We start from the raw sequence: 24,615 nt of genomic DNA on the forward strand, positions 1-24,615 counted from the left end.
TCTGGTGTACTAAAATATCTTAGTTTTACTTTCATTAAGAACAAAACACTGTACGCCTTTATTTTTTTCAAGTACTCCCTTATGGAAGCCCCCCTCCCAGTACCCACACACATGCACTTTAAAAGTGATGGGGATACAGAGAAATCTTCTTCCAACCTAATAAATGAGACAATACTATACAAACTCAAGGATAGATTGAAATGCCCCTTGGGTTGAACACTGGAGAGACTGCAGGGAATGGTGGGGACTGTGGTGAATTGAGGATAACAGGCTGCTTGGTGGCCAGATTTTCTATTTTTTCTTGAATACAAGAAATCTGGAGTCTTTAAAATATGAAATCTCTCATTTTTTTTTTTAATATTGGCAACTAATTTTGACTTCTGTTAAGGCCTTCATGTGCCAAACCAAACATTTCTGTGGGTTGTGTAGCCTGGAAGCTGTTGGCTCATAACCTTTGAATGAGATAGACTCCTCTGGCCCCGGGCATCTAGAATTCAGGGCTCAGGCTCTCTCCCTCCAGCTCCTTGGGAACTCCTCCTGTCTGCCCAGCATTTCCTCTTGCTCAGGGGTGCTGGGAGGGTTTCCCAATAGAAAATGCTGCTCACAACTTCAGAGGCTTATATTTCCTCTAGGTAGGTGGGACCTTGGGTTTTATAATGGCTTCTGAAAAAAAAAAGGGTGGAAGGAGGAAAGAGGAAAAGAGGAAGAAAGGGAAAGAGGGAAGGAATTAAGGAAAGAAAGCATAAATCACCATTTATTGAATACCTCTGATATGTAGGCTCTGCTTGTTAGGGAATTCCATATATTCCTGACCGTCATCACCTATGCGTATGATTTGGGGCAGGGTGTTTAACTTCTCTGTGCTTCAGTTTCCTCTTGTATAAACCAGAGTCAAGATTAGTACCTATCTCATAATTAGTTTAAAAATTAAATAGAGGAAAGTTCTGAGCACAGGGCTTGGACCATAATATTTGCTTAATAGAGAGTTTTGTATTGATAAGGATATGGGTAATGGTGCTGGGGTTGGTGATGATTAAGATGATGATAGTGGTGGTGGTGGAGGTGAAGATGGAAGGGTTGGTGGTGGTGATGATGGTGGTAGTGCCGGTGTTGTTGCCGATGATGATGGTGGCAGTGATAGTGGTGGTGGCGTTGATGCTGGTGGTCACTGAAGCTAGGAAGACAGTGTGTCCTTCCTATGCACCAAGGCACGAAATGAAAGCCGCCGTACAAAGCCTGGTCTGAAAGGACTCTGACGGGACCAGAGGTCTCCCCAGCATCAAGAGGAACAAGGCTGACATTTGAGGGGGCCCCATTGGGATCTCCCAACTTGTGGTGTAAACAGCCTAGCCTTTCCTTCATCTCCTGCTGCTTGTCCCCTTTCCCAGTTCTCCTCACATACAGAGGGGCCCTGTAGTGAGACAGGTGGGGCGTGCAGCCCTGAGAAATAGTGGAAAATCCAAAACACCTTGGAAAGATAAATAGGCTCATGCAGATAGTATAAAAGTCCTTTTTCTGAACTCACGTCAGGTAAACCTCAACTGACAGAAACGTGTACAACCACACCAGGACACTCCTACAGAGGGATTAAATTAGCTCCCAAATAAATAGGGGGAGGGATGGGCATCAAGTCCCTAGTGGATCCTAACCCTGCTGTTTCTACTGCTTGAACCGTTACCAAGTGTCCCTCCAACGTCCCTGAATTTTGGCTGAGAACAGACTCCCAGACCTAGATGAAAGGCTGGTTCAGGTTTCCCAGAGAATGAAAGCAGGTGATTCTCTCTACTTCTAGCCCCATGGCTGGGAAGCAGGGGGCAAGAAAGTAGCTGAGCTGGAAGGGAGGAACACTGGGGCCACTCACATTCCTTCATCTGGCCAACATGTGTGTGTTCGCTGTGCTCCATGTCTGGTCCCGGGGAGAGACTGAGATGTCTAAAACCCAGGCTCTCCCCTTAAGAACCTTAAGTAATCGATCCTAGGTTAACCATGTCCATATTATTTATCTCAGTGTGTCATCACAACAAGCCTATGCCATTTTCACTACCCATTTGACAGATGGGAGAACCAAGTCTCAGAGTGCAAATGTACAGAGCAATTTTAAGTCAGAATTGCAACCACCCCTGTCATACCTCAGCACCCAAGGTCTTTCCCATATATTGCCTTGTGTATATCTATTGGGAGAAGAGGCGGTAGGGAGCTAGATAGTAGATTTCCTATTTCAAGATTGGTTGGCCAATTTTCAAGGTAGGTTGTTTGTCCAAGATCTTTAATTCAGTCTACACTAAACTGATTCTCTAAACTGGACACTGTGCTAGGTAGGCATAAGAAAGACAAGAAAATATAGTCCCTTGTTAAAATCATCTCTATCTTGAGATGGATCCATTCGTTCATTTATAACATAAATATTTACTGGGCTTCCTCCATATGCCAGGCACCATTCTAGGAATGGAAGATCCAAGGGTGAACCAGAGATGCTGTGGGGCAGAGAAGAGAGACGCCCAACCCAGTCTTAGCAAGATCTCAGAGTCATGTCATCTTTATTCCGAACTCACCAAGAAACCGAATTACTATTTGCGTCCCCTGTAGGTCTGCCCTCAGGGAGAGAATGAGCTGGTCACATCGCTTTTCCATATTCTGGCCCATGTGGCTGCTCATTTCTTAATTAAAGCAAATCAACAGGCCCCCAGCCAGGAGAGCAAGCCCTGATCTTATAGACTTCCGAGGCTGGCCCCTGACACAGTCACTTCTCATTGCAGATCTCAGCATGTGCCTCCAGGTCACTTTTATTTTATTTTTTTACTTTTTAAGAGAAATCATTGTCACCTGGCATGAAAAGTGAAATATCTATGGCAGAACAGAGACGAGAGCTTCTGGGAGGGCTAAGCTAAGTTAGCCCCGTTCCCGATGCTGCTTTCTCTTCTGGTTTTACCTTTCTTTTTTTTACCAACTTTAAAAATTATCACCATGTTGGATGTTATGTTATGAGCTGCCTTAAATCATTTCCGAAACAATTGCCAGGTTTCAAGTTCTGGTTTCCCCCACCCAGCAGCTATGGAGCTTGGGGAATTTTTGTCCTTATGACCTGAGATTAATGCCCTCCTCTGCATGGCTAGAAGTAAAGAGGCTAATGCACAAAGCAGTTAGCACGGCGCATGCACTCAATACAGTTCACTTGTCAGTATCATGACAACAGTTATTATTATTAAAGAAGGCTATAAATAAATACATATATGCACACCTGTAAGCTCTGCCTGGGGGAGGGGGGCTGCAGAGGAAGGAAGTCTGGAGCAGAAACTTCAAAGATAACTAAAGATTCTCCAGGTGAAAAGATGGGGAAAAGCAGTTCAGAGAAGGAGAGCAGCGAGAACAAAGGCTCAGGAGTGGGGTAGGGAAGGGTGGGCAACTCGGGGAAGTGCAAGCCGGCCCATAGGCCATGGCTGCAGGTGGAGGCTGCAAGGGTTCTCTGTCTCCACATTTCCGAATCGAAGGTTAGTTCACTCATCCTCTGGCTCTCAAACGCATTTTGGATCAGAACCATCTGGAGGCTGGCTTTTAAAATGTACAGTTCCAGGCCCTGGACCTCAGAGGTTTGGATTCATTAGATCCAAGGAGGCCCCAAAGAATGTGCCTTTTTAATGTGTTCCCACAGCGATCCTGGGAAAGTGGTCCTTCCTCAGTGTTCTCATGCTTCCTGCCCCACCATCGCCCCATCTTCCTGCTGCAGCCACACACGTGCACGCACATGGACACATAAGCACAGGAGGCACACTTACGTGCACACACATGCATGTGCACGTGCGCTTGCTGGCGCTCTCTGTTTCTCTCTCCCCACCCCCTTCCTCCTTCCTCCCACCTTACCCTCAACTCTGTCCATGGGTCAAAGATCAGCCACAAATTTTCTAAAGGGCCTTTCTGATCCTGTCTCCATCCCCCAATTCTGCTCCTGTCAGCCCTCACTCCTGCCAGGGAAATACAGAATCAGGACACCTACAGCAAACACCAAGTTGTCTTAATCTTGTGGCTCCTGTTACTGGAAGTAGCTGGGCAAATTCTCCACGTAAATGCTCAGGTGAGGTCAGAACTTGGAAGCTCCAAAGAGAGGTGGGGTGGTTGAATGTGGTGCCCACAAAGAGATGGCTCCCTCCTGGAACCAAACCCATCTGACCCGTCTCCCTCTCTCCACAGAGAGTTGTCTGCACGGCTGGTCTCAAGTGGTACCCTCACCCTGCCATGATCCACTGTGTCAAAGGCTGTGAGGTGAGTTCCTAGAAATGATCCTACTGTTATTGTTAGCGTTGTATTAATCACGGCTACCATGTACTGTGCCTCCTAAATGCTGCAAATCCCTTCAACTGACTTCCTGGACTGGAACCAGCAATCCTATTGCACAGCTGGGGAACTGAGGCACGGAGATACCTACAAACATACTCAAAAATATGTGTAATGGGGAACGGCATCAGGATTCCCAACCAGGTGCTTCTGCCTCCTAGCCCTGTGTTCAGCGTGGCATTGCATTTGTGAAAGAGGGAGGGAGGGAGGCCGTATTGATTTGGCATCTGCCAGGATTTACCAACATTTTCACATTTAACCTTCAGAGAACCACACGGGCAGGTTTTTTCAATTCCCACTTCACTGATGAGCATCTTACAGGTTACTTCCTTCTGCCATATGCTTGTCACTCATTCACTCTTCAACCCCAGGAGTAAGGTGGACACCTTAGACCCAGAGGGTCTCTGAGCTGAGAGTGGAAGATGCCCTCTGACCCTTCAACTCTGACTTTGCAGCCATGCCCTGGAACTTGGCATCATAGAGCTTGGTCTCTGTGTATCAGGGACCAGCTTGGGGAGGGGCAGGCTACTGGGGATGTCATCTTTGTTCTCAGGGGGTGCTCCTCATAAAACTAGAAGACCTTTCTGTATGCCCCCATGCCCCTGTGGCTCTCAGCTGGTGGTGAAAAGGAGACCCCAAATCCCATCCAAGGAGACATCCACATCTCTGTGGTCCCCCCAGAACCAGCTCAGGAAAAGGCAGGTGAAATGGACTAGGCTGTGCTCTAGAAAACTTTGTATTCGATGAAATTCTTAGAATGCCACAACCAGAAATGCTCTTCTAGGGGATCTAAACCTGATCTTTTATTTTAAAGATGGGGAAACTGAGCCCTAGGTGGTGGTTGGTCTGAAATGTGATAGAATGCCAAAACCGGAAGGGTTCTTAGTGTGTCCTGGTCCTGTTCATTGGTTGGAGAGATGACACTGTGGGCCAGAGAGGGGATGGACTGGCCCAAGGTAGCACATGATTCAGGTCTCCTGACTTCCAGGTGGTGCATTTTCTTCTGCAGTAGGTCACCTCCTGCTCATGAAAACCATCCCCTCACCTGGAAATGTCACAAGACAGTCCCTGGGTCACACAGTTTTTTCTACGTATTGGTTAGGGACCTCCTGCAGCATCTTCTCAGGGCACTTGACACTGGAGTCTCTAAGAACCCCCTTGTCCCAAGAGTCGGCCAGAAACAGCAAAACCAAGGCCACTGCCATGTGGTTGTTGCTTCCTCCCATCTCTCTGGATCAGTCGAGCATTTCGGGCAAAGGGAGCTTGGGTTACCTGGGCGCTCATTCTGCTGAGTCGGCGGTCTGGGCCACCAGTGTGACAGCAGAATTCGATCTCTCCTTTGACTCAGCACTGGGGCCTAAGAGACCCTCACCTGTCAGGCTCTGAGCCCTGCCAGTGATGCTTATCTCCTTTGCCCTTGCAGGTGCCCCTCGTTTCCTTTCCTCCTCAGCTTAGCACTAATGGTTTTTCTCTTATGTGGGACAGATAAGTATGCTCAGAAGAGATACAAATGCTGGATCTAGGGAGGGGCCATCCACCTGGAGTGTCTAGAGGTAGCCAAGATCCAGAAGGGGTTTGGGACCCCAGCCCCCAGCCCTCTACCCCAAGCTGTGTCCAAAGCGGTCATTCACTCACTCGTTCAGCACAGCGTCACTGACCACCTGTTATGTGCCCGACACCACTCTACATTCTGAGAATGAAGTGATCTTAGCCAAGTGAAAACAGTAGTTGTATTCTCCCCAAGTCACCTGTGGAATCTTCTTGCTCTCCATCTATCCATGCATCATTTATCCATGTATGCATACATCTATCATCTATCATTTTACTAAATAAACACTCAGTGATAAAGTTTTGATCAAATTGCCAGGCATTTTGCTGGCAAATCTAGGATATACGAATGGATGACACACATTCCTGCCCATAGGAACTCATAAAGGAAATAGACAGTTAAGGAGAGCATCCTAAAATAGGTACCGAGGCTATAATCAAACAAGTTCAGGAAACAATAGAAGCACAGAATGTCTTGGGGGTATTAGGGAAGGCATTTTAGAGGCGCGATGTTTGAACTACATCTTGAAGAATGAATTGCTTACATTGTTAGAAGTAGCAGCATGACAAACTCCAAAGACAAGAGAAATCTCTAAGTAGCAGATGTTTTCACATGCCCCTTTCTCTAGAAATTCTCCTTTCCCCACCCCTAGATAATTAACTCCCGCCCATCTCATGATCTCAGCCCAAATGTCCCTTCCTTGGGGACACCTTCACTGCTCTGCCTCTGCCCACGGGATCTTGGCCGAGTCCCTTTCTTGTTCTGAGTCTCAGAGTTGCCATCTGTAAAGTGGGAATAGCAATGCCTACCTCGCATGTTGTCCTGAGAACGGAAGAAGAAAACAAACGTGCGAAGCACTTGACATCAAGTGCCCCTGTGCTTCTGGGATAGAGGATGGGAGGTCACAACCATGCGCAGACCACTGTGCCAAATTCCTATGAATTCTAACGCTTGATCTGCACAATTCCTGGGCAGTTCGCATTCCTCTTCCTCTTATATTTGCATATATTTTATTATAAATTATTTTTAATTACCTTCTACCAGGAAAAGTGGGGCAAGGGGACTCAAATTTTCTTATCATTTCTTCAAGTAAAATGAGCCCCCTACTTCAGGAAGATGTAAGTGGTCTGCACATTCCCCAGGATACAGGAGCGTGTCTCCCAGGGTAACAGTACTTTAGCTGGGAAACACTTGGCTAGATAAGACTCTTTCTAAATGTATAAATGTTGACTTGTCCAAGGGGGTGTTGGGATCTTTGTGAGATGAGAGACAGCTGAATGATTACAGAGACCAACCCCTACTCCCTCCGGGATGCTGATGGTACCTTTCCTTCCTGCCTCTCTCCTCCTATATAGCCCTTCATGGGAGACAATTACTGTGATGCCATCAACAACAGAGCCTTCTGCAACTATGACGGTGGGGACTGCTGCACGTCCACGGTGAAGACCAAAAAGGTAGGCAATGCCCCGTCCCCCCTGCAGCCCTCCCACAGGCCCCTCCAGCTTACCAGGCCAGGATCCCCCTACCTGTTGGACAACACATTGTCCTGGTGTGCCAGCGCTCGCCTGCAAGCTGTATTGCATTATATTGTATTGCATTGTATTGTATTGCATTGTATCGTGTTGTGTTGTATTGCATTGTGTCATGTTGTGTTTTTTATTGTTTTAGTCAGTAGTTGAGCTAATGTCACGTGGGTTTGGAGGCTCATGGAAGATTTTTGCAGATATGGTCCCTCACCCTCAAAGCTTAGACAAATAAAGGTATAACGCATACTTTCAGAAGGGAAGGAGAGTGCTACGAGGGCTTGCGCGAGAGGTGGGAGAAGGCTCTGCAGAAGGATCGGATTTGATGCCAAACCTGGAGCAATGAGGGGAAGGAGCGGGGGGTAGCCAGGGAAAGGGTTTCAGGGGCATGAGGCTGGCATGTAAAGTTCTGCAGGGAACATGCACTTCTAGGGGTGGTAGCTAAAGTTGAGGGGAAAAGAGAAGACGGGACATTCCCAACAAGGTCGGTCACCAGGACCGCTGAGCATTTTATAATCTCTTTTGTTCACACCTGTAGAATTAGGGATGTGGTCTTGGTTGTGATTTTCTTCCTTTGTGTATTAGGATGCAACAGGACTGACTCAAGTGTTTATAGTAAAACCGAAACCTTGGACTGAGATGCACAGCAATCACTCACAGAAGGGTGGCCACATCCACTTTCCTCCTGGCCAGAGCTGGGACCAGAGTTGGGGGCCCCAGCCAAGAGCTGGGAGAGTGGTGGTCAGCCTGGGCCACCCGAGTTGAGAAGTAATCTTCTGATGAGTGAATGCGTGGGAAAGTCTTTCCATTTTTATACTGAGCTGAAAAATCACCTGATCTCAGATATCATTTGATCTAATCGCTCATTTTTAAGGAGAACTGTGTTCCTAAGAAAAAGCGAAGGATCATAGTCAGTCTTGTGATGATCTGGTCAAACTTCTCATTTCACGAAGGGAGACCTGGGGCCCATAAAGGAGGGATAACGATTTGTCCTCAGGGGCAAAGTGAGAGATGGAAACGGAGCAAGTCTCCTGGCTTCCTACGCAAGTCCCATTGCATTGCACATCCTTAGGGGAATTAGGTTCCTTCAGGAAGGATACTCTGACCCCAAAATGCAGCATGGATAGGACAAGGCCCAAGGGACACACTCAAACTGGACGGCACGAGGCTCGACCAACTGAACCACACCCGCCAGGCCAGTTCTTTGCTAGTTCTGAACATGCTTAACAGTCCTCTTTCCCATTCACATTATAAATGTAATTTTGGCTTTTTGTGTGTTGAAAAGACTCCCTTCTTCCACTTGAAACTGTTGTTCCTATTAGCCAAGGCTGCGGAATGCCGACGGCCGGGCTTCCTTCCTGCAGCGAGATGCGTGATCACGGGGCACGTCCTGGAGCCCAGCACCGGCCCAGCCGTGTGCCCGCGACAGGCACGGCGCCCCCTTGGCAAGCCCGCGGCCTATGGAGGCCACCAGTCGTTAGGCAGTGAGGCATCCAGCATGCACTTAATTACCTTTGTGGAAGAGGCAGTGCGGGAGAGGTGTGGGACCTTATGGACAGTGCGAAAGTCAGCAGGTTTCCCCGAGGAAGTAACGTTTGTTTTGAGGCCTGAGCCGTGAGCAGGAGTTTTCCAGGAGCCAGGAGCAGCGGCTGGGGCGGGCGGACAGAGCCTCAGGACCGTGTGCTCCGGGTAGGTTAGGGCCGGAGCCCTCTCCTACGGTGCCCGGGGCTTGGCCTTAGTCATTAGCTGTTAAGAGTTTTGGGGGCTTTCTTCAGCTGTGAGATTCCTGGAAGTCTTTCTTCTGGAGGACAGAGGTGTCCCAAATTACAGGCATTCTTCCTGTCACAGTCTAACCTCTACATGAGTCCAACTTCTTGAAATCTTTCCACTTTCTCTTGTAAACACCCAACTACTCCCTGCAATAGGCTGCTTTATAGAGCTAATAGGTGGAGAAAGTATATAAGAATCTAAAGTACCTCTAAGTGAGCTGCCGTATATGCCAGACACGGCCAGACACTTGTCCTCCGTTGTCTTCTTTAATCCCCATTTCAACCCACCGGGTTGCCATTAGCCCGTCGCACAGGTGAGCCAGTGCTGGCTCAGAGTGCCTGCGGGACTTGCCTGAGTGCACTTGGCCTCAAGTGCCAAGGCTCGCGTTCAGACCCAGTTCTGTCTGACTCAGAAGCTCAGCTCTTTCTCCTGCACGGGCTGAGTCTCCAAAGAGGAAAGCAGGTGTCCTCAGAGCACCCGGGCATGACCGTCTCAGTTCCGGTTGGAGACAGTTCACTGTCAACCAGACCACCAAGGAGCCTTGGGTGTGGGACCCCTCCCCTCGGCAAAGGCAAAAGCAGCTTTTCCCAGCAGCAGAGACGGGGCTGGGAGTAACCGAGGCTCCCAGCCTGCCAGTCATCCCTGACATCCCAGACAGAAGTTTCCCCAAGTGGAAAAATGTCCTGGTTCTGTCTCCAGTTTCCACAGCAGGATGCCTCTGAGAGTAGGAGAGGGGCCAGATTCCTTCCTCTCATCCCCGTGCCTTTACCTACTTGTCCCACCTGGACTCTTGGCCCCAACACATATCATGGGACATTCCCTGACCATGGACACCCAGACTGGCACTCAGAAACTCATGGAGAGGGCAGATTTGCTTCTGTACCTTCCCAAGGACAGTAATTCCATTAATTGAACATACAGATGTGCTTGGCCATGGGTTGGAATCTGTGTGCATATTATCTCACTTAAGTATCCACAACCACCCAACAAGGTAGAGAGCTGAGGCTCAGAGAGGTAGAATCATCTGTACGAGGTGACAGAGCTGTGTTAGGATTTAGCTTTTCCTGGCACCAGCAAATAATGTAGCTGCTATTTATCGAGAGCATGCTATTTGCCAAGCATAGTGCTAACTGCTTTTACATGTGTCATTTCATTCACAATAGCCCTCTTGTAGGTATTGCCTTTGTATCCCCATTTTATAGACGATGCAACTGAGGCTTAGAAGGGTTGAGGTCACGCGGCCAGGGAGTGGTAGAGCTGAGGTGCAAACCCAGTGGCTCCTAACCCTGCAGCACCTGCTTCTCTCTAAGCCCTGCTCTGGACATCTCCTTGCTGTAGGCTTGCATCTGGCCCTCCCCCAGTGGGTGGGCTTCTTGCTTCCCAGTCCTCCTGGACTGCAGTCCTGGGTGTGAACTGCGGGCCCAGGGTTAAGCGCTCCGCACCTTCTCCCAGACTTCCTTCTTGCCAGCTCTCCACCTAAACTCTTCCCCGTCCCCAGGCCTGGGGCCTCCCAGTCACTTGGCCCAGAAGGATGTCTGTCTGCTCCCTCCATCCTTCCTCCCCTTGTTTGTCTCTGCAGACACCAGCTGTTTCCCACATCTGCCTTGTGTGACCTGGGCCCGGCTAATAGACAAGAGCAAGACAGTGCAGGAAACTCGGTCTGACGGGTGACCAGTGTCTCACCCAGACACCTGTCTGCAGCGCGAGGCAGACAGGAAGGGGCGGGCCGCAGCTTCTCAGCGAAGGTTGATTGTTTTCCTGGTGGGGCTTTGAGGAGCCTCCAACACAGAGCACATTTCCAGAGCGGTTGCTTCCACAGTTTTCCCCCATAATAACCACAACAAAAAGCACTCCTTCTAATCGCAGCCGTTCTGAGTAAGCATGCGCTGGGCTGGAACGGAGGAGGGCAATCACCTAAACACGGTCAGCAGACCCAGGCTCCCTAATGGGCCCACGGTCACGGTCATGTTGCAGGCAGCTGTGAGAGACGCCCCTGGAAGGCGTCTGGGAAGGGGGGGGGGAGTGCAGTCCCAGCTCTGAGACTTAGCTCTGTGACCTTGGGCAGGCCAGGCTCACCCAGCTTTTTATTTCTTGATATTTGGATTCACTTCATGTCTCGGGACTCTCTACGTGGCCACTGAGCGAGAACTTGAAGGTGACTAGAGAGTAAGAAGTTGTCAAGCCTAGAAACATATCCTCGCAGAGGGCACGCCTCACCGATGACATTAAGTGTAGGCTGCCAGACTGACTTACTAAATCTAAGTGAAGACAAAGTGTTATACCCAGAGGTAGCCATTGGTCTAAGGAGGCCAGTGATTCTATAAGCTGTGGGAGGATCATCATGATCATGAGATGGAAAACAACCTTCTTAGCAGAGTGTCCAAGATAAAGGGTTGGACATTGGGTGTCAGAGTTAGGGATGTATATCAGTGGCTTTTACATCTTGATTTAGCGACCAGAATGCCCCCCTTCTCCATCACACCTCTGTGCCAAGCCCTGCAGTGTCTCCCCATTTTAATCAGAGTAAAGCCAGTTCTCCCAATGGCCTTTAAGGCACCACATGCACTGCCTACCCCATTCTCTCTCTGACCTCACCCCCCACCATCGGTGCCCCCTTCACTTGATCCCAGCCCTCTGGACTCCTTGCACAGGACAGGCATTCTCCTGCCTCACAGCTGTTGTCACTGGCTGTTCCTGTGGCTGAGAACCTTCTCCATTCATCCTTATGACTCCCTCCTTCCCTCACCTCCTCCAGGTCTTCACCCAAGTGCCATGCTCTCAGCGAGCCCACCCTGACCACCCACCTTATATCACCCTGGCATTCCCAGGCCCACTTGCCTTGGCTTCCACTTCTTTTCCCTCCCACAACACTTACTACTTTGGCACATACTATAAAGTATATGTATTGTTTATTGTCTGGCAACCCCTACCCTCCTTGCTGCTAGGGTGGAGATTTCATGAGGGCAAGAATATGCATCTAATTTGTTTCCTGACGAACCCCGGGTCCTGGTGCTGTGTGATAACACTGAGCTAGGCCACGAGCAAGAGGGACCTGGGTTCCGCCACGCTGAGTTCACGTCTCGTGGACCGGTGGTGGGGCACTGAGAGTATAGTCAGTGCTCATGGAGACACAGCAGGTGAGGAGAGTCGAGGAGCTTCTAGAGAGGGCAGCGCCAGAGCTGAGACATGACAGGGTTAGGTCTTTCCCAGTTCAAAGAAGTAGGACGATGACCAGACACAAGGATGGGAGAGAAGGTTGCTTTTGGCAGGGGGCATAGTCTGTGCCAAGACCCAGACACAGGGAAGACGACAAGGGAAATGATGGCTCCTCGAGTGTGGCGGGAGCAGAGTGCACGAGGAAAGGGGCAAGAGGTGAGCCGAGAGGGATGAGAAAGGCTGTTATAAGCCAAGCCAGGAAATTTGGACTTTTCATGTGGATGAATTAGACACTCATTTTAGCTTGTTCCTATGAAGGAATCTGCTCCTCTCTCCTGAAAAGTTAGTATTATCATAACTATTGTCATTGCCATCATCACCACCATTATCACCACATCACCATCACCACCATCACCATCATCACCATCTCTACCATCATCATCATCACCATCTCTACCATCATCATCACCACCATCACCACCATCATCATATCACCACCATCATCACCATCAGTTGAGCACGTATTATATGCCATGCACTGTGCTAAATACTTGAATTTTATACTCTATCCAAAATACTTCTATGTGGCAGGACTGCTATTACCTCCCTTTTACAGAGAGAGAGACTGAAGCTCCCCAAAGGGAAGTCACCTGTTTGATGGCACACACAAGTCAATGAGAAGGTGAGGACTCACACCCAGGTCTCCTCCTGGTCAGGCTGGTGCTTTTCTCCGGCTAACCAGCCCTTTCCTCCATTTTACCCCCCACTCACTCACATTTAAACAGGCCCCTGTATTCACTGACTGCTCCACGCCCTCCGCCAGGCACCGAGGCGCTCACAGGGAGCCCTCACACCCACCATCACACCATAGCCTACTTGGTCTTGCTAAGTCTTTCCGTCAACACTGCGAATGCCCTGAGACTCACCGTGCCAAGCGATCTGCCCAAGTCCCACAGAGGGCGGTGCACAGAGCAGGCTCTCTGCCCTTCAGCACTGGGCCCCTCTTGCTCACCCCCCCCCCCCACACTGCACACTCTCTGCTTGTGACCTCCCTGTGGAGTCTGAGTCAGAATCCAGCCCCTGCCCGTCTCCCAGCTGCGGATGAGACCCGCGGCCAGGGCCTCGAGGTGCCTTTGCTTGGCCTGCATTCCTGGGCCGCTCACACACACCTCACACACACGGGCAGAGGTGTCAGCCCGGGCAGCTCACCCTGAGAGAGAAACCCCTGTGCCTGAGCGACATCTTCAGCCCGGAGGGAAAAAAGGAGAGAATCCTGGCCTTTAGTCATTGACCTGGGCTTGTTGACAGAATCCCAGAGTGGGTGGCCAAGCCATTTATGGGACAGCCTAGCCACATGGTGCTGGGTATCCCACATGTAAACTGGCCACCACAGGCGCTTGTGCTGTGGGTGGTAGGCTTTCTTGGGAGGCCATGTGGGGGAGAAGGTGGGAAGCTGCTGGGCAAGGCAGGGAACCTGGGAATCCTGCTGAGAGCTGACATTATCAGGATGTAACTCTATCAGGATGCCCTAGTTTCTTTCTCTGTGAAAAGGGGACCCTGACTCCCACTCTGCCTGCCATTTTGGGGGACAGTGGGGAGGAAAGGTTACGGACAGGGATGCAGATCCCAGGCTACCTGCCAGCCCAGTGACTCACCTCTTTGCATCTTAGTTTCCTCCAAGATGTGAAACAGGGATAGTAAGAATAGCTGCCTTGTTAGGGTGGTTGGGAAGGGTGAGTGAGATGATGCATGTTGAGTTACCTTAGGGCTGGGCACATAACAGGGAGAGAAGGCTCTTGGCTATTAGACAGAGCCACCGTCAGCCTAGCCAGGGTGCCTTGTCCTGACTCTCACTTGCTGAAAACTCTCAGTGTTTGGAGTGGGCTTTAGAATCCTGCATCGTCTAGTTACTGACTGGCAGTGAAGCCCAGGGCAGGTGTGTTTTGTTTTAAATATTCTGAAGCCTTTATTTTCTCATCTGCAGGATAGGTAGCTAATAAGGACAGCTGGCAAGGTGGTGTGGAGTCCACACGCTGACACATGGCATCATCTGCATGTGGAAGGCCCTCAGGAAATGCTCGCGTGTTTGTGTGTGTGCATGCATGTGCATGTGCGTGTGTATAAAGTGGTGTCCACTGCTGTGAATCTGCATGAGCGGGCTTCCCCGGTCTTTTCTAGGTCATACCTGGGAATGCCTGGGAGAGTGGGTGGAGCTGGCTGTCTCCACCTCCTCCCAGTTGTAGGTCCTTGATCAGGAAGGTGCTTGTGATGAGAGGAAGGCTCAGGACAGGCAGTTCCCACAGAGGCGAGAGAAAGGGCAGGAGAAGGGGACAAGATGCTGGGCGTCCCTGCACCAGGCACTGTGCGAGCTGGTTTGGAGGCAACATTACTTTGTTGACTCCTTCCCACACTCGGTGAGGTCTTTATGAAGACCCGCATCTTACATATGGGAAGATGAAATCCACAGGGTGCCAAGGACTTGCCAAAGCCACGCAGTGCCCGTGTGGAGCCCACCCCAGATTGGGGCTTGTCAGCCCCCAAACTCCTCGCCAGGGCTCAGTAGACGCAGCTGCGTTTCAAGCGTGTGGTGGAGGCGAGGAGCTGCTTGTCTGTAGACCTGCCTCCTGAGAGCAAACCTTCTAGGCTTCGCTGTATTCTGCTTGGCATCCCTTCCCTTAGGTGCAGACACATTTCTTTGGGAAAATGCTGAAATGGCCTGGGCTGACCCAGGGAGGAGAGAGAATGGTCACTCACACCCACAGAGCCAGGGTGGCCAGACCAGCCTGAGAAAGGAACTGAAGGCAGAGTGTGGCAACCAATGACTGTTGGGGATGGCGGACAGGGGACATGCAAGGCAGGGTGTGTGCAGAATATGCATTTCTAGGTCATTTCAGGGGGTTGCCTTCTGCCTTTCTCAGCCTGTGAAGGACTTTCCCACAGACAGAAAGGTACGGACCATTAAAATCCAATCTTCATGTACAAAGAGCGAAACCAAAGCTCAGAGGAGGGAAGGAACCTTTACCGAGTCACCCAGCAAGCAAGTGCAGGAGGAGAGGCTCCCTGACGCGTGTTCTGCCTGGATAGTCATGTATTCATTTGTCCCTCCATCCGTGGGTTCATCGAACACCTGATCTTGGTGTATAAAGACTCAGTTCAAAGCAGACACGGCCCCTGCCTAGACTGAGCCGGGATACAAGTGCAGACGCGCTTAGTACAGGGCAGTGTCGAAACAGGATGCTGCGGGATGGGGTGAAGGTGCTGTGTCCTTGGCCAGGCAGCGGGGAGGAGGCAGCACTCGAGACGAGGCCTGAAGAATGACGGGGAGCTGGCCAGGGGAGAGCAGCGGGGTGGGGGGACATTAATGGCTAAAGACTTACAAGTAGGAAAGCCCTCAGAGTATTTGAGGAACCGGTCAATAAATAAATAAGCCACAGACAGTGAGGACAAGAAGGGAGCCAGGAGAGGTCTAAGAAGCGTGGAGATCAGATCCTGCAAGGCCTTGATCCTGCAAGGCACCTTCACCCCGTCCCGCAGCATCCTGTTTCGACACTGCCCTGTACTAAGCGCGTCTGCACTTGTATCCCGGCTCAGTCTAGGCAGGGGCCGTGTCTGCTTTGAACTTGCGGGGCAAGGACTCGAGGTCTTATTTGAAGCGAGAGAATCGTTGAGTTTTGCCTGTGTGAGGTGCAGCAGGAAGCATGAGCGGACTCAGCTGTGAGACTGTCCCTCCTGGGCCCTAGAGCCCAATGGGAAAGAGCTACCGAGAGAATCGTGCGGGAGACATTAGCGGTAACTGGATCATCCTAATGTTAGGGTGTGGGCAAGGGCAGGGGAAGGGGACAGACAAGGGCAGGGGAAGGGGACAGACAAGGGCAGGGGAAGGGGACAGACAAGGGCATGGTTGAGCTGAGGACAAAGAGGCCGCCCAAGTCAGGGAGGGGGGAGAGCGCGGACAGTAGGCAGGAAAGGTGTCACAGGCGGTGACATCTGAGCTGGTGGGGAATCTGACTCAGCACACATGTATTTAGCATCAGGTATCTCCCGAGCGTTAGGCCGTGTGCTGGGGCTTTTGCATACTTCTTCTTGTTTGTTCCTCAAAACCATATGAAATACTGTATTTTTTTTAAATCACATTTTTATAAATGTAGAAACTCAAGGGTATGGCAGTGAAGGGATTTTCTCAAGATTGTTCAGCAGGTATGAGGCAAGCGAGGATGCCACCCCAGGCCTCCTAGCTCCCAGGATGGTCCTCTCCCCACTCAACGTCAGTTGTTAGGTTTGGGCTTGGCTCTGCCCTCAGTTCTCCCACCTAGACTGGAGGGTTTTCTCTATGCCTTTTCCAGTTCTAAAATTCGGTGCTGCTTTGGAGGTGAAGAGGTTGTGGGAGAATATTCTAGATTGGAAAGTATAGCCTCCCCAACAGCATGGAGGCTGGGAAGAAAATATCCTATGCAGGGAACAGCAGCAAGAAGTCTTGCCCAGCGTCAAGCACCTGTGGCTTTAAATTGACTAGAGAAGCAGATAGGCTGGCCGGGAGTGCAGCGACCGTCAGAGAGGAGAAGTGAACATCCACTCACTCCTTCTATGGACTGGGCCCTGGAAAATGAGAATGAACGAGACCCACATGGTCCTGCCTCATCGAGTGAGAGAGGAAACACATGTATATGCATCTATGTGTGTATATGGTTGAGCTCTGAGCATGTAACACACTGTGTACTAGGTGTTTTCCGTCACTTCCTTCACTCATCCCTCATCACCACCTCAGGGACACATATGCTGTCACCATTCCCATTTCACCAAGGCTCAGGGAAACTGTCACATGCTCCAGGTCACACCTCAGTTAGTGACAGAGCTGCTGGGGCTGATACTTCGATCTTCCTGTTCATTCTTACATTTTAAATTATTGCATAATTGCAGGATGGGGAGAGGGGAGGGAGGGAGGGAGGGAGGGAGGGAGGGAGGGAGGGAGGGAGGGAGGGAGGGAGGGAGGGAGGGCCAAGAGGCAGAGAGAAAACAGTTAGATACAGAGAGAAAATGAATCCACAAGCTAGAGAGTCAAAATGCTCTCTGAGGCTCCGCGAGCACTCGAAGACCCTGCCCAGGCAGGAGGCGAATGAGGTCATTCAGTCCATCTGCGCAGATGGGGGACCCTCTGGGGAAGCGATATGCAAATGTCATGATGCAATGAGGTGAAATCCACTTGGCTTGCGTTAGCCCAGCCTGGGCTCGGCAGGGCCTGCACTGTGCTCTTTGGAAAGACACATCTCCGGCTGCGTGGGGAAGACGTTCGCTCTGCTGGGTTCTGTCTCTGTTTCTAGAAAGGAAGGCGGCTCAAGGTCACTGAGCATGTGGGGATGGAGTGGGAACTGAAACTCAGGCCTCTCGCTTTTTCTTTTTAAACTTTTTTACAATTATAATTTCTGATTTTTCCCAGCTTTGGGAATACATACATAGAGCAAATCACATTGTATGCCTCTCACTTTTTCTTATGCTAAAGTCTGTTCCCCAGGTCCTTCAACCAAGTTGTATGCAGTATGTCTATGTGAATTGCCCCCCCTCCCCTGGGATCTCAGGTGCCCTAGCTCTGAGCTTGCTGAGACATGCTTCTGTGATTTTCATCATTGCCCCCCAACATTGAAATTACCAATCTGTGCAGAGAGCTGTGTTTTCTTAAGATGCTTTCACATCCTTTATTTCACTTGATCACCTCCACAGTCCCACTTGATATTCCATTGTCAATTCTATGAACCAGCTCTGGGAGAGTACATTACGATTTTTCACCCATGATTTCATTCAGCTCAAGAGGTCATCGCAGTTCTATACCTAGGAGCCCCTAAGGGTTAGGGAGAGGGGGCTCGTCCTACTTGAAATACAAGATTTGTTACTTATTACTTTGGGCGAATGCCTGCCCCTTTCTGAGACTCAGTTTCTCCATCTGTAAAGGGTAATTGTTTTTGTACCTATCTTATGGTATTGTCAAAGGGCTTGATGTTTCCCTGTTTGGAAAGTGTGTAGCACATTGCCTGACCCATAATAAATGCCACTGAAAATGAAAGCTGCTTGGATAAGGACCATGATCATCTTGATAAAAGTTATCATAGGGCTAGAAAGAAGCAGAGCCATGACCTGAACTTGAATCCAGTGATTGTCCCCTGCCCTGCCTCTCTGAAAATTATTGCCTAGGACACAACCATCTGGTTCACCTCTTCTCTCTTTCTCTCTGCAGGTCACCCCCTTCCCTATGTCCTGTGACCTACAAGGTGACTGTGCTTGTCGGGACCCCCAGGCCCGAGAACACAGCCGGAAAGACCTCCGGGGATACAGCCACGGCTAAGGAAAGAGGAGTTGTCCAAGAATTCCCAGCACCAGGACCTGCATCCCTTTGGTATTGATTTCACAGTCAGCTGCTCAATGGAATGGCCTCTCCACACCAGGGATCCTTAGCATCCAACCGGTTTGCCTTTAATTTCACCCAGGAAGGACTCCTAGTGGGGGCGCATGAACCAAGTCTCGCCATGTTGAGTAATGGAATGGAACCATCCCAAAGTCTTAGATGGATTACACATACAGGCGTGCAGTCTCAGAGCCTCCTAAAAGTCTAACCATTTGTCACACGACCACCACAAGAAACATGTTCTGTATCTAGGAGTGTGCACATCTGTGGTTAGTACACATGCATGCATACACACCCATACAAACATCTGTGTGAGGGCAGTTTTGGAGACTGAGCAGAGAGAGACTGGAACAAAGTCAATCTTTCCTTTCCCAAGCTCCTAGCCAACACTGTCCTTGGGAGAAAGAGAGTTTTGCAGAAAACTGCTAAGACCAAGTGTTGAGATGCCAAGAGCGTTCACACCCTGAGGCTTGGAATACGTAGGGCGTGCACACTGGTGCGGTCCTTTGGGACCGGAAGTGAAATGGTCTCTGAGCACCTACCTTCTAGGAAAGTAGGACCCAGGAAGAGGTATAGAACCCAAAATATACAAAGCCCCCTGATTTTTCCGCTGCCATGGGGGATTTACCCCAACTCCAGGGTTTGAGGCCAAGCTGGGAATGGCTTAGGATTGCAATGGCAAGGTATTATAAGAGGCCCCTGCTTGAGGCTTGAGGCATGAGGCCACAATATCCCTCCAGAACCCACCCATTCCCCAAATCTTGCCTTGGGACCACATTTGCTGCTACTTTTCCTGCTGCTCTATCCTATACATTTGAGGACCCCAAGATGGTAGGACTAGGTTAGGAAAAACCCTACACAACCAAACAGTCTGCCTTAAGAGTGACCCGCATTTCCCCACAGCTCCTCATTCCCAGCCCTTCCCCAGGAGAGAGCCCCACTGGCCCGCGTGGTGAGAAGTTCTGTACTCTATGGTTGGGCTTCTCGTCCTGGAAGGGAGTTGAGGGACTTAAGATGCTGGAACCCTCACTGAGAGTCCAGAATGTTTAAGCCAGTGTTACATTTTATAACCAAGTGGAACAGTGTTAAATTTCTATGATGTTGGAGTCATCCAGAGACTGTTAGAATTGTAGGGACTCGAGTTATTCTCATTAACCAAGCCTTCCTGCACCTCCAGGCTACAGGGGGCTCTGGTCCTGAGCACCTCTCGGTGGCCCTGAGTAGCTGTACTGCTGGAACAGAGCATCATCGTGGATGTGATCAGTCTAGACTGTGCTCCAAGGGGCCATCAGAGGGAAGTCCAAAAGTTCCCAGCCTCTGTCCCCGACACCCAACATGGTCATCATGTTTCCCGTCTTCCGTCTGCCAGTGCCCCCGTCCACACCCATGGGTGGGCAACCCTTCCCACTGCCCCACATTCAGCCTCCAAACATTCAGAGTGAGTTAGTCAAATGCATGTGGAAGCCTCCACCTCTTTGGGGCCCTCTTTGCCTCTTTCCAGCTAGTTACCTTCCACTCCTTTGGATGAACATGGGGAGAGATGAATACAGGAGGAGGTGGAGAGAATGGTTCCCTCTGACATACTTCCTGAGACCTGGAACTGAGAAGATGAGGCGATGGTAGGGTCTAAACTAGATGCGTCACAAAATGATTGCTATAAATCAAGTCATCTCAAGTCTAGAGAAGACAACCCACAAAAACCAAGCCTAGCACAGGAACGGGAACTACCAGGCACAGGTGCTGACCCCCTCATTGTGCTTCCAAGGCAGGCGTTATTGATCAGCTATAGCCCTTTTCTCTATGGGGACCAAAAATAACTTCAGAAAGCTCCTTACTGCATCACTCCCAACAGCAATTACCTGCTGATCAAGAACACTTGAAAAGACATTTATTGGCCATCATTGGTGGTCTGTTATATTAGAAAACATCTATCAAGGTGCTTTTTGCACAGGTGCCCACAAATAAGGATGCAGCGCGTAGATAGTTTTGTGTGGCTTGTGGTTTATTACCAACTCTGAGACTGAGTTCCAGAGTGGACAGGCTGCCACCTTGTCAAGGCCAGGCTCAAATATTTTATGTTTCTTCCTTACAGGCTCATATTTTTAGTCAGGACATTTTTTTCCCTTTAATTACCAGGGCCAATTGTTAGCAAAATAATAGTTATAATAGAAGAGCTTTCCCTGTTTTGTACGGCTCCCCAGTGTCTAAGAGGTCTTTCCAACACGTATAGCCCCTGTCTTGCCCTAGCTCAGTTACATTCGTCGGAAGCTCCCAGCTAAGAAAGGTAACTTCGTTAGCCCTCCCCGGTGCTTTATTTCACCAATAAGCAATGCCAAAAGCCTTGGAGACCCAAAGACAACATCACCAATGCTGGGGCTGCAGGAACCACAGAAGAACCTCACCAGCGTCCCTGAAATCAACCCTCACCCTCTTTCTTCCTTCACTGTCCCCTGGTCTGTCCCCACATTCTCCAGCTGAGCAAAGTTTCCTGAAGGCTGGCTTCTACCTTCAGATCCCCAGATTGAGTTGAGCCCTCTGAACATACATCCAGCCAGTCTCCTCACCGTCATTCAGACCTGTCACTCCCAAATTCACATTTGCCAAGGCTACTGGGCAAGAGGGGCTGCTGGATTGGTGGCCAGCCTCATGCCCATGCGGAAGGTGGAATTAACAGCCCTTTGCAAACCTTAGTGGGGGCAGGTCTGCTCGGTTTGTGCAATGCACTGATATACCCGCTTTCATTTTCTTTCTGGAAGCTAACTTGTCTCATCCTTCCATCATCTCCCGTTCAGGAGAGTGGAGCACTTGCAGGAGGCAGCTGGGAAGCAGTGCTGTCTCTTAGCACTTGGGGGTTCTGGGTCTGAAGAAGGATTAGCCTGTTAGCAGCAAGAAAGAAGAGACGAGGTAGACAGTCCTCTAAGCCCTCTCTTGGGGAGCCTTTTTAAGCCACAACCCTAACTGCCTGCCCAGAGGACTTGCATTTCCCCTACCCCTCACCCCCGATTCAGTGCCAACCACGTCGTAAGGGAAGACAGTCCTTGAGAAGCCCATTTTGGTGGCAGATGGGGTGTCACGGAAGGGAGAGATCCATGGTCATAAACGGCAGGGCTCTGAAGATGAAGGGTGTCGGCTGCTACTCCTGGCTGCAGCACGTTGAGTCTCTGCCTAGACAGTTCTCTTGGTCTTGGTCCCACCTGGCCAATGCTTTAATGCTATTTGTTGAAAATAATTCTTTGAGACAGATTTCAGCTACCTCCCTTCCAGGTTTGATTTAACTTGGTTGTAACTGTCCATTTGTTATAGGTCTTACCTGTGTTAGAAAGAAAGAGAGGAAAGCAAGGAAAGGAAGGAGGGAAGAAAGAAAGGAAACCAGTACTTTCAAAAGTGACCAGTTTTGAGGTTTTGTGCGTGTTTTTTCTGGAACTACTTCAAGGGTAAAAATAAAAGGAAGAAATTGATGGTGACAAAACTCTACAGATAGAAATTAATAGAAGGCAAGGACATGAAAAGGAAATATGCATGATTAGAAATAAGAATTTAAAACAACAACAACACTATTTTTGTGCTTCCTAAAGAGAATTGTTTATTCTACAGACTGAGTAGGTAGACACAAGCGTCAGGATTTCCCTGGCAGGAGACACAGAGTGGGATTTTATTACACTGCTATTTGCTGTACATTGTGGTAGGTCCAGGAAATAGGGCACCACCCCCCTTGATGTGCAGTCGTCGTTGGGGAAGCGTTTTCTCTGTCTGTTTGTTGGCAATCTGTGTTCGTAAGGAGTGGGAGAGCTTGCGATTGGTCTCACCAGATATTAAGGGGACATGCTTTTCACATTATAAAATGTGTGTATCTCCCAATAGAGCCCTGAGCTTTACAAAGACTGTACTTAGAACCACACTGAGTGGTCCACTTTCCTAAAGAGCTGCTACATGACCAGGCAGGTAATCCCCATGGGCTTTGAGAAACAAAACAAACCAAGCAAACAACAAACATAAAAACTTAACAGCACACGAAGAGCCTGTTCTTTTTAAAATTCATTCAAGTTTTGCCAAATCCCTACCCTTTGTTGGATCTGTAAAGGAAATGTTTAATAGCCAAAGCAGGAATGATGTCCCTAGAATAAGAACCTAGAAATCTGGACTCCAGGCAGCAGTTTGCTTTGTGATCTCGAACAAGTCATCAAATCGCCTCTCCATTTGCCTCAGTTTCTCCAGCTGCAAAATGGGGATAATACTATTTAACCTACCTCACAGTGGGAGGCCGGGGAGTTGTGAGGCCCTGAGGTTTTACACAGGCTGTGGCGAGCTGTGAGAGCCAAGGCTGCACACAGAGTTCGTGGGTCCCCCTTTCAGGAGTGCACAGACTGCTGGCCTTTTAGGGTAGACGGCGCATGCGCCTTTGGTATTCCGAGGAAGAGAGCTGGAGCTCCTGGATGAGTGTCCGTGTTAAAAGAGAGGCTTGTATCGGGGAATATTTCATCCTTAGGTAAACTGGACTTTTCCCCCTTATCCTGGCCTTGACCAGGTCCACAATTTGACTCATAGCCAATTCCTGCAAAGTAAAAGCCCATTTACTGTTGTCTGTTCAATACTTCCAGGCCATTTCCAACTTTATGGAGGAAGGGAGTCCCTCAGATCTCTTTTTCCCGAGTGTTTCATTAGAAGATCTGGCTTTCTGAGTGCAAACACCTCGGGGCTTCGTAAACTAGACACCAGCAGTCAGCAAGGAGGGTTCTGAACAATTACTGAGTTGCTTTTTTGGGTCTCTATAATCAATAACCTGTCCGCAGATACCTATCTATATAAAGATATTATATATAAATATAAATTTACATATATATGCACATGTATATATAGTTGTACATATATGTGTGTATATATATACTTAAATGTAATATTTACAAAATAAAACTGTGATCTCGTCTAGAGAAAATGTATTCATATTACAAACTGCTCTTCCATATTTATGTACCATATTATACCTTTTTATTATTGTTATAATTATTATGGGTATTTCTAATTATTATGATGTTGAAATCTGTTTGGCACCTTCTGGAAACTACCAAAAAATAGCTCTCCATTGAAGTGCTTAAAAATCTGTTCTCATGAGAACTCTACTGGCCTCCTATGAAAAAGGAAAAAAAAAAATCTAAACACCGAAACCAAAACACAATTCCAATCCTTTTTCTGTACCTCACGCGCATAAATTTGCTGCTCCTATTTTGGGTTTTATTATTTTTCCTGTTTATGTGTTTTTATGGATCTAAGTTAAGTCTTTTAGCAATATATAAAAATGTAAATAGTAAACTTTATTTATTAAGAATGTCATCTTTTTTAATTTATATTTACACAATTGTTCATCTAATTTATTTTTTCTATACGGTTTTAAATACTCAGACATATTTTGCTGTTCATGGTATTTTTATCCTGTTCTCATGGATTAGTTTTTCCATACTGTTTTCTCTGGTCTCAATTACAGGTTGGATCTCACACAAAAAACTAATGTCAAAGACAGAAATATTTTGCCACTGTTGATTACTATACCTTAAAGTTCTATATTATGAAAATATATAATAGCTTGTATGCTTCAGTATGGAGTGGTGTGTTTTTTGTCTGCTGTGGAAATCAATGGACTCTCATAGATATACACTAAAATCCCAGGAAGAAAACCCCAGGGCCTGGAATGAAATCAAAGGCAGCATGAATCCCATGTGCACCTGATCTGATCTCCACAGACGATTCCTGGAGAGCAACTCCATTTTGCATATGCAAACAGGGAAAAACATTATCACATCTTTTAAGAAAGTGCAGTTTTCAGGGAGCTAAATAAAAGTTACTCCAGCCCTGCCTGCCCTCTTGAATGCTCTCCAACAATATGCTTCCAGCACGTTCAT

General features: G+C 48.8%; 1 protein-coding gene across 1 annotated transcript in view; it reads left to right on the plus strand.

The window, feature by feature from the left end:
- The window catches only part of PAPPA (pappalysin 1), a gene marked incomplete at its 5' end in the record, with an annotated part of 212,477 nt that extends 188,166 nt beyond the window's left edge, over positions 1 to 24,311 (plus strand). Inside the window, 3 exons of the mRNA XM_081151832.1 lie at positions 4,186 to 4,257; positions 7,234 to 7,332; positions 18,554 to 24,311. Coding sequence (XP_081007958.1) covers positions 4,186 to 4,257; positions 7,234 to 7,332; positions 18,554 to 18,661 — 279 coding nt within the window. The 3' untranslated portion in view covers positions 18,662 to 24,311. The remainder of the gene's footprint in view (positions 1 to 4,185; positions 4,258 to 7,233; positions 7,333 to 18,553) is intronic.
- Positions 24,312 to 24,615: the final 304 nt, after the last annotated feature.

This window comes from Miniopterus schreibersii (genome assembly GCF_964146895.1).
Source record: "Miniopterus schreibersii genome assembly, chromosome: 11".
NCBI lineage: Eukaryota > Metazoa > Chordata > Mammalia > Chiroptera > Miniopteridae > Miniopterus > Miniopterus schreibersii.